The sequence below is a fragment of the Orcinus orca genome, chromosome 11 (genome assembly GCF_937001465.1).
Source record: "Orcinus orca chromosome 11, mOrcOrc1.1, whole genome shotgun sequence".
Classification (NCBI taxonomy): domain Eukaryota; kingdom Metazoa; phylum Chordata; class Mammalia; order Artiodactyla; family Delphinidae; genus Orcinus; species Orcinus orca.
In genome coordinates, this window is record NC_064569.1 from 90824864 (window position 1) to 90834291 (window position 9428).

Here is a 9428-nt window from a genome sequence, read left to right on the forward strand (position 1 = left end):
CGGGGAAGCGGGGAACTGCAGGCAGGCTCTGGGGTCGGAGAGTCCCTGACGTTGCCACCCCCCCCCCCACACACACCTCCTGCTCTTAGAAGCGCTGCCTCCCAGCCCTCTGGAACCATTCAGACCCCTGGAGCGTTCAAGTCCCATCACTGGGTGGGAGGCCCTGGAAGTGGCAGGATCACACAGCTGCTCAGATTTCCAGAAGTTGTTTTTTTTTTTTTTTTTTTTTCTTTTCACGTCCTGTTTTAAATAGCTTTGTTTTCCAAGGGTCATATGACCGCGCCTACTCCACCCCCGCAGGCCAGGGGCGGGCGGGGCGCCGGCCCTCGCGGGTGTTGCAATGTCGGGCCAGTAAGTGTGGATCGGCTGTCTGGCGGCGGCCACGTGACCCGCCCCGGGGATAAATAGACGGCACGGTCTGGGCTTTGCACAGTCGCTCTCCCGCCTCCAAGAGCCCGTCCCGAGACGTCGGAGCCAGCACCGGACCCCGCACCAGCATCACCGCAGGATGGAGCGCCCGCAGCCCGACAGGCAAGCGCGGGGCGAGGGACCGGCCTCTCCCGGGAGGGGCGACCCCTGCCCCTGCCCCTGCCCTCCTGCCGAGCTGCCGAGAGTCAGCCGGGAAGCAGGAAGCGACCTCGCTGGGCGGCCGGTCTCTTGGGCTTTGGTATAAGGAGGAGCGGGGTTCCAGTCCCGCCCGGTGGGGTAGCCAGAGCGATGAAAGATGAATTACATGCCTGGCTCCGGGTGGGTGACCCGATGGGAGTGTTGCCGTGGGATCCAACTTTGTTTTTGGCTTTGGACTTGTGTGTGCTTGGAGGTGGCCGTGTGCTGAATCCGAGATCCTGGGGGCTGTCCAAGGCTGGCTGTGAGTGCCTGCTTTTCTCACTAGAGCCCCCTCTTGGCCGCATCCACCTCTCACTACCTGTTGAATGCAGGAGCGGGACATCACCGTGGCTTCTGTGTCCCCATTTACCGATGAGAATGGCACAGCTGGGGGAGGCAGCAAGGCCAAGGTTCCCTGGCTAGCTGGGATGTGAACCTTGGTTTGTCCCCCTCCAAGTCTGGCTCCTTTCCTTCTCCCAAGAATTTGATCAGCACATACAGAAGAGGGGATGATGTTTCTGGAAGAGGTGTGGGAGAGAAAGGAGAAATGACCCTTTTCTCGGGAGGCGGTTGCAGACATACGGCAGAAATACTCGCCGAAAGGGACTTTTTCTTGAGTAAAGCTGAATTTACTTAGCCTTTTTAACTCAAACACTTCTGTGATGAGCAAAATATTATAAGGGGTCATGAGATTTGTATCTGAGCTCAACAAAGTTAATGAATTAAATCTTGGGTCTAAAAGCCAATCAAAGCACTTACAAAGTTGAATGGGCATCCTGCCAACTGCTGCTTCTCCCTGGGTTGTGCTGCCGCCTCCTCTCCTCCACTGAGAATAACTGGTACCAGGACTTCCCTCTTGGTTTGGGGGGGACTGTGTTACATAGTATCTTAATGACTGAAAAGTGTGGATGGGGCTGCATCTTAAGGCAGTTGGGAACATGGCTGTTCATTACGTGGGAGGCTGGATTTCTGCAGAGAAGTCTGATAAAAGCTGAAATCTCTTTAAGTCTTGCCGACAGGCGGGGGTACCCTCAGAAGCTCGACGTTGGGAAGAACTCTGCTCAGAGCCCCCCACCTTGTTCACGTCCCTCCCTTTCTCTGTAGTATGCCCCAGGATTTGTCAGAGGCCCTGAAGGAGGCCACCAAGGAGGTGCACACCCTGGCGGAGAACGCCCAGTTCATGAAGAACTTTCAGAAGGGCGAGGTGACCCGAGAAGGCTTTAAGGTATGTGGCCTGGTGGTACCAGCCCTGGCAGAGGGAATGTTGGGTGTGGGTGCTCCCAAGGCTCAGGGCAGTGGTTTAAGTGGGGGTGGGGACCAGGGATGCTGAGGGGCCAGATGGGCATGTTCAAGGGAATCTTTTTACAGATCATGACTTTGAGGCTCAGAGAGGGGAGGTGACTTACCCAAGGTCACACAGCAGAGTCACAGCCTGCTGTGTGGTGTTGTGGAGGGGCTGGGGCAGTACTACCATCAGCTGACCACCTAGGCTCTGCTTGGCATTTTACTTAATTTCTAATTAGTGCCTCAGTCTTGATAAGGAAGATGAGGAAGGGAAGGCTCAGAGAGACTAAGTAATTACCAGAAGGTCACACAGCCAGTAGGTAAATGGGAAAGGCCAAAAGGGAACCAAGGCTAGTTTCATTTCAGAGCTTATGCTTCTGATCTAGTTCTCATCTGCCTCTGAAGGCAAGGGGGAATGTGGGTTCGAGCCCGAGCACATCCATTTCCTAATAGTAAGACTAAGGACACCTCATCTATCCTCCCTAAGGTACCTTTTTCTCATCCATGAAATGAGATTTTTCAACAGCAGGGTTTTCTTTTCTTCATTTTTTTTGTCTGTGCTGCATGGCATGCGGGATCTTAGTTCCCCGACCAGGGATCGAACCCGTGCCCCCTGCAGTGGAAGCTCAGAGTCCTAACCGCTGGATTGCCAGGGAATTCCCTGCAGGGTTTTCTTAAGTGCCCGTTGTATGTGAGGCACAGGTTTTGCTATTTCCCGGTACAACTGTGAAATTCATAAAAATAGAAGGAAAGCATGTGGCAAAGAACCAGGCAGGTGCTGGGTGTGAGGAAAGGCTCGTTCCGGTTGAGCTGTGGGGCTGGGGAGCTGTAGCCCTCCACTCCTGACACCCCTGCCTTTTGCTTTCGGGAGCCTCTCCCACTTCCAACATGAGAGGTGCTTCAGTGAAGGGAGATTTAAGGCGCAGCTCTAAGGGGTTGGGGCCCTGGGCTATGCCCTTGCCCCCTTGTCCTCCCCCGCCCAAAAAAAAAAAAAAAGCTGACCTACAGTTGCTGAGATGAGGCTGGGGCAGAGGCAGTGGGGACGTGGCTGCTGGAGTGTCCCATCCCCAGCCACTGTAGACTTTGGGTCTTTCTTCTCAGCCGCTGAGTTCAAAGGCAGCACAAAGGTCCGCGAGAGGACCCAGTGCTCACTCGGATCATGCTGATGGAGGTAGCATTTTTTTATCACCATGGCCTCTGACTCAAGGGCTACGTGCCCGGCTGCACCTAGCGCTTTACCTGTGTCATCCTGCTGGACCTGCACACCAGCCCATTACTGTGTGGTTGGATTACCCCTCTTTGCAGGGAAGGGAACCGAGGCTTGACCTGTGCAGAGCCACTCAGACCTCACATCGCCCAGAGAGGGCGAGTGGCTTATCCATGGTCACACAGCTGAGGACTGGCTGAGCCGGGCTAGAACCAGGCCGGTCAGAGTCGAAGGCCCAGGCTGTTCTGTACCAGGCTGCTTGGCTTTCTGCCCCGGTGAGAAATGGCGCTGCCGTGAACGTTTATGGCTCAGAAATCATCTGGAAACCTCCACCAGAGCATTTATCCTTTGTCCTCTTTCAAACTCAAACTAGAGAATTAATGTGTAACGGGAGTTCCCCGAACCGAGGAGCACTGGCCCTGTCCCCCAGCTCAGCTTCCAGAGGGGTCCTTTGGGGAGGAGAACCATGCCCTGTAGATGGTCATCGAGAGGTCAAAGGCCGGAGGTGCCTGGCATCTCCTATAAGTACTTTCATTCACGTACGTTTTCCAGAGCCAGGATGGCCCCCCTAGCCATGCCTGGGCTTGGCTCCATTTCCATTTCTTACTAGCTGTATGACCTCCATGTCACATACTCTCTCTGGGCCTTAGTTTCCTTTTCTGTAAAATGGGCATAGCTATGCCTTTGTTGGATTTTTCCAAGGACGAAGTGAGGCTGCGTGTTTTATGCAGTGTGATAAAAGGGTTTTAGGCCCAGACAGCGCATGATCAAATTTCTCTCTTGTGACGCTCCCTCTGGCTGCTGTGTGGAGGAGATCGGAGGGGCTGGCAGGAGGTGGGGGCCTGGCCCGGGGAGGTGACGAGGGTCCCTCTGAAGGCAGTAGTGTGAAGGGGCTGGATGGGGAGCTCTTATACCGACCTGCTCGCTCTGGTTTCAGCTGGTAATGGCATCTCTGTACCACATCTATGTGGCCCTGGAGGAGGAGATCGAACGCAACAAGGAGAACCCGGTCTACACTCCCCTCTACTTCCCGGAAGAGCTGCACCGAAGGGAGGCCCTCGAGCAGGACATGGCCTTTTGGTACGGGTCCCGCTGGCAGGAGGCCATCCCCTACACGCAGGCCACCAGGCGCTACGTGCAGCGACTCCAAGAGGTGGGGCGCGCCGAGCCTGAGCTGCTGGTGGCCCACACCTACACCCGCTACCTGGGTGACCTGTCCGGGGGCCAGGTCCTCAAGAAGATCGCTCAGAAGGCCCTGGACCTGCCCAGCTCCGGAGAGGGCCTGGCCTTCTTCACTTTCCCCAACATCGCCAGTGCCACCAAGTTCAAGCAGCTGTACCGCTCCCGTATGAACACTCTGGAGATGACCCCCGAGGTCAGGAAGAGGGCCCTCGATGAGGCCAAGGCTGCCTTCCTTCTCAACATCCAGGTGAGGGTCTGGCTGCCCTGCGTGGCCGCCGCGTCCCCCAGCTGCTCCTCCAGGGACATTTCACGCAGAGCAGGGGAGGTGGGGGCCGAGGGTCACGGTTAGGGACAGGGGCTCGGGGGCCAGGGTTCCAGTTCTGCCACTTACTGGCTGGGTGATGTTGGACAAATCCCTTAATCGCTTTGTACTTCGGTTTCCTTGTCTGTAAAATGGGGAAATGACATTATCTCGTAAGAGTTGTGAGGTTTAAGCGAATTTAAATCAATCAGGTCCTAATAGCACGGCCTGGCATGGCATCACCTGTCTAATATTAGCTATGGTTGGTTATTGTGGGATGTGAGCGTCACCATTGTGGCACTTTGTGGCAATCCTCTGTGACAACATACAAGTTGCCTGTGCATTTGTGTGTAGCCAGGTTGGCACTGCAGGGGTTATGGGTGCTGTAGACGTGGCCTCCGCCTTCTGGGCCTCAGCCCAGCCAGGGAGGCTGGGTGTGTCTTTCTATAAGTGTCTCAAATCTAGGGGAAGGTGAGCTTCAAGCGAGGCCTTTCCTTGAAGGATGACTTCTTGGGCAGGGCTGGGGGTGGGTGTGTTCCCAGGGCGGGTGAGGTTTCTTCTAATCCGGATGTTTGAGAATCCCATCGCTCTCCCCCCACCTGGAGGCCCCACGGGGACTGGGGTTCCCAGCTTATGCTCTCCCTGGCTCTTTATTCCCAGCCTGGGACCCCAGAAGAGCCTGGTCCGAGCACTCCTTAATGGAGCAATGCCCCTTCCTTGCATTCCCCTAAAAAACAACATCATCACCCACAAAACCTGGTCAGTCCTCCAAGAAAATCTGTCTTTCAGAGAGGTGGTATAGAAAGAACGGGAGCTTTGGAGCCAGAGCCCCATGGGAGAGTTGGCTTGTGCTGCCTGACCTCTGGGATAGCCTCGGCCCCAGGCATTGAATCTCTGGGAGCTGCAGTTTTCTCATCTGTAAACCCTGGCTCATGAATACCATGGAGCACACTTAGCAGGGGCGAATCTCACCAAGAGAATGGAGTGCCTGCTAGGGTACCGCTCATGACATCAGTTGCAGAGGGATGCAACATAAGGGCGTGAGTGGCCACGGTGAACTCTGAATTCACGGTGGCTATTACTGGGGAGTATTTGGGGAGGAGCAGGCAGGCGGGTCAGATGGACTTGTGACATCTTATCTCTTAAGCTGGGTGAAAGGTCCATGGATGTTCAGTATCTTTTCCCGTGATTCTGGTATGTCCTGACGTTTCACAACCACACACCTCAAACCTCCCTTCAGCTGGCCGGTCCCCACCTCTCACAGAGACATGTGTCTTTTGTCTTGCAGCTGTTTGAGGAGTTGCAGGAACTGCTGACTCAGGACGCCAAGGACCAGAGCCCCTCGCAGGCACCAGGCCTTCGCAGGCGGGCTGGCAGCAGGGCGCAAGGTGAGGGCTTCCAGGGGGCGGCATTTGGAGGGAGCGTGGCGCAGCTCTCTGGCTCCAGCACCTGTTGACTCTTCTGTCTCCTCAATGTTTTAAATGCGAAGTCGGGCGTGGGCAGAGGGCGTGGGGCCAGCCTTCAGCGGGTGACTGCAGCCACGTGGGTGACCCCTCCACGCCTCGGTCTCCCCAGTTCTAGAATCAGGGAGGTTGGGCTCGTTCTAGGTCACTGGCTCGAAAGGAAGACTTGCACACCAAGGACCCTCAGAAGTCACGGCAAAGCCCTCTCCCCTCTTAATTGAGGTTCCTTTGGGGACCTTTTAATGGTTCCCACACAGAGACGCCCTGACATGGGGCAGGGAGCCCAGGACAGCTGCTAGCTCTTCCCCTGCCATGGACGCGGGGAAGACACGTAACCTCGGGGTCGTGTCTCGTGTCAGTCCGTCCCTCACACTTCTCAGACAGCTCTCGACGGGGTGGCTGTGCTGAGAGAACATCTGGGAAACTTCCAAAAGCACCGGAGTGCTCCACCCAATGTCCCCTGACACCCCGGTGGGTGGCAGTGTGGCTTCGGGAGTTGGGGGAGGGGAGGGGTGAGGCTCAGCCACCTGCTTGGCAGGTCACCTCAGGACTTTGCTCCCGGGGCCGCCCTCGCCCGCCTGCCCTGCGGCTTTCTCATGTGTGCTAGGCCCACGTCGACCCCTCTGTTGGCGGGATTGAGCCCGGGAACGTTGGAATGTGGCCAGTCCTGGTGGGATTGGCTACCTGGTGGGGGTGAGGGGACTTGGCCCTAACGCACTGGTTCTCAAAGTGTGGTCCCCTGGGTATCCCTGGAGGGTACTTCCTCACAATGTAGCCGAAAATGGAAGACTGGAGAGCTTGGAGAAGTAGTAAGCTCCCTGTCTTCGGAGGTATGTAAGCAGTGGCCGGAGGGCTACTGGTTTGCGTTGAGCGGGACTGTACTAGACCCTGCTGAGGCCCCTCTGCTTTGTCTTTCTGTGATGTCAGACGGGCCCACCTCTGTCCTCCTGGTGTTGACACTGTCCCCTTTCTCTTTCAGACTCTGCTCCCACAGAGGCGTCCAGGGGGAAGCCCCAGCTCATTATCCTCTCCCAGGTGCCGCTCATGCGATGGGTCCTCATGTTCAGCTTTCTGTTGGCAACGGTTGCCGTGGGGCTTTACACCTTGTGAATGTAAGCATGCTGGCTCCTGGCCGTGAACTGTTTTTGGAGAGGGACAGCCTCTTGGCCGACTTCCCTCCCTTGGGCATGGGGGGTGGGAGCAGCTGTCGGGGTCCCTGCCGTCTCCCTGCGTCCCTCTGTCTCTGGAAGAAAGGAGTCTGCGGCATCTCCCCCAACCAAAAGCACGTCCAGCCAATGACCTGAACTTTAGAGTGGGACGAGGGGTCCTGCCCAGCCTTGAGGGCACCCTCCCCACCCCGTTCCTGCAGTAGAGCCCAAAAGATGTAGCCAGAAGTGACCGCTGTCGTGAACCTCCAAATGCCCTGGGTCCCCGGTCTCCCTGTTGACATGCTGTGACCGCCTGCCCCCTGGGCTGTGGCAGTTTTTGTATAAATATGCAAAGATGTTGTGTCTCGTGTTTCCGTCTTGTTTTCGTCGGAGCCACTTTTCGTTCCTGACTCGGCCTGAGCTGTGGTATTTTGTTGTGTTCTGTTTTGTTTTTATAACAGGGTTGGGGTGGGAGGGAGGGGTTTAACAGCACTGTGGCCTTGGTCGCTAACTTTTATGTGAAATAATAAACTACATGGCTTAATAGTAACCTGAAGTGTTTTTCTTGGGTTCTGTTACCTTTGGGGAGCTGACTTGTCCTCACTTGTTTCTTGAAAGCCTGGTGGGGAGAAGGGGTGAAGGTGGGGATGACAGGAGCTGGTTTGGGATGTTGTGCTCTGCTCTGAGCATGGGGGGGTGGTGACCTTTAAGCAGTCGGTGGGCAGATCTTTGTGGTGAACGCTGCTTGATGCAAGACTCAGCCTTACTGAGGATGGGATTCCCTGTTAGGCTGAAATGAGCAGATTCGGGGGTAAAATTTGTGTCCTGTACAGTGAACCCTAGGGACTGGAGTACGATCCCGGGTTCAAATCCCTGCTACTCCATTTTGTAGCTCTGCCTTTGGGGTTGGTTATTAACCTTTTTGGGGCCCAGTTCTGTCACTTTTAACATGAATACGGTGAGACCCAGCTCATCTGTTTTGAGAAGCAAATGAGATGCATGTAAAATACCAACAGTGTATAAAACTATTATGAAACAAGGGAGATCAGTGTTTTGTGATTCTTACTAATCATCTCACCCATGATATCATCTCATTTGATCCTCAGAGAAAAGCTGTGAGGAGAGTTAACGCTCTCTGAGGGTCAGGAAGGATTTAAACCCGGTCTGGCCAGTTCTAAACCCAAGTCTTTTCCATTCTCCGAAGTCCCGAAAGCCACTGAAGTGGTAGAAATGCAGCCTCCCAGTCTGGGAGAGTGAAAGCCCTTGGCTGGAGGTGTATTTAGCAAAGCAGAGGACAAGGCTTTTCCTTATACGACTCCTATGTGACTGAGGATTGGGTGCCAGAAGACCTCTCCCTAGTTCTGGCTTTGTCATCAAGTCTGGAACCTTTGGTTAAGTCATTTCAAGTCTCCTTGAAACTAACAGTACACCTGCCTCCTACAGCTATTAGGAGAGTCCAGTGGCTTCCAAACCCCAGTCTGTGGATGGTGGCATCACAACACCCGCATATCCTGGGCCCCACCCGGAGAGGTTCTGATTCTGGAGATCTGGGACAGGACTCCGGAATCGCTGTTTATGAAAAGCTTTGGCGCAGTGGTTAAGAATCTGCCTGCCAATGCAGGGCACATGGGTGCGAGCCCTGGTCGGGGAAGACCCCACATGCTGCGGAGCAATTAAGTCCGTGTGCCACAACTACCGAGCCTGCGCTCTAGAGCCCGCGAGCCACCACTACTGAAGCCCACGCGCCTAGAGCCTGTGCTCCACAACAAAGAGTGGCCCCCTCAATAAGAAGCCAGCGCACGGCAACGAAGAGTAGACCCTGCTCGCCGCAACTAGAGAAAGACCGCACACAGCACCGAAGGCCCAACGCAGCCAAAAATAAATTTATTTTTTAAAAAAAGCTTCCTGGGAGATTCCAAGGTGCAACCAGGTCCAGGAGCCACTGTTCATGAGATATGTATGCCAAGGGTAGGCACTCAAAATAGCGACTTAGCTCTTCCCACCCTGGGCCCTGTTGCCAGTTTTTTTGTGACAAGGGCATTGATACCGTTTGTAGTGACGAAGGAAGGAAGAGAGGGAGAGGAGAGAGAACCATCTTAAATTCTACTAACAGAAAAATGGCTGAATAATTTGTATTCTCTTCACACGGTGGAAAATAAAAGAACTGTTAAATAGAATGAGTTAAAGCTATGTCTCCATGCAGAGGGACTTCCCTGAAGGTTCAGATTCGTTTGATC

At 54.8% G+C, this 9428-nt stretch overlaps 1 protein-coding gene across 2 annotated transcripts; it reads left to right on the top strand.

Annotated features, from left to right (window-relative positions):
- Positions 1-375: 375 nt before the first annotated feature.
- On the top strand, positions 376-7663 carry HMOX1 (heme oxygenase 1). Of its 2 annotated transcripts, none has more exons than XM_004286202.4 (5): positions 376-531; positions 1711-1831; positions 4035-4526; positions 5869-5968; positions 7023-7663. In XM_004286202.4, the coding sequence occupies exons 1-5, from the start codon at positions 509-511 to the stop codon at positions 7151-7153; spliced, it is 867 nt and encodes a 288-aa protein (XP_004286250.2). In that variant the 5' UTR covers positions 376-508; the 3' UTR covers positions 7154-7663. The 2 variants fall into 2 exon arrangements, with proteins under 2 accessions (XP_004286250.2, XP_012394707.2); XM_012539253.3 differs by lacking the exon at positions 376-531 and adding an exon at positions 772-868.
- The last annotated feature ends 1765 nt before the right edge of the window (positions 7664-9428 follow it).

Bases quoted from the DNA above. Each gene is read 5' to 3' on its own strand.
- HMOX1 (XM_004286202.4), top strand. From the start codon at position 509: ATGGAGCGCCCGCAGCCCGACAG. The intron at 1,832-4,034 runs GTATGTGGCCTG...CTCTGGTTTCAG, and splicing joins TGACCCGAGAAGGCTTTAAG to CTGGTAATGGCATCTCTGTA. The intron at 4,527-5,868 runs GTGAGGGTCTGG...TTTGTCTTGCAG, and splicing joins CCTTCCTTCTCAACATCCAG to CTGTTTGAGGAGTTGCAGGA.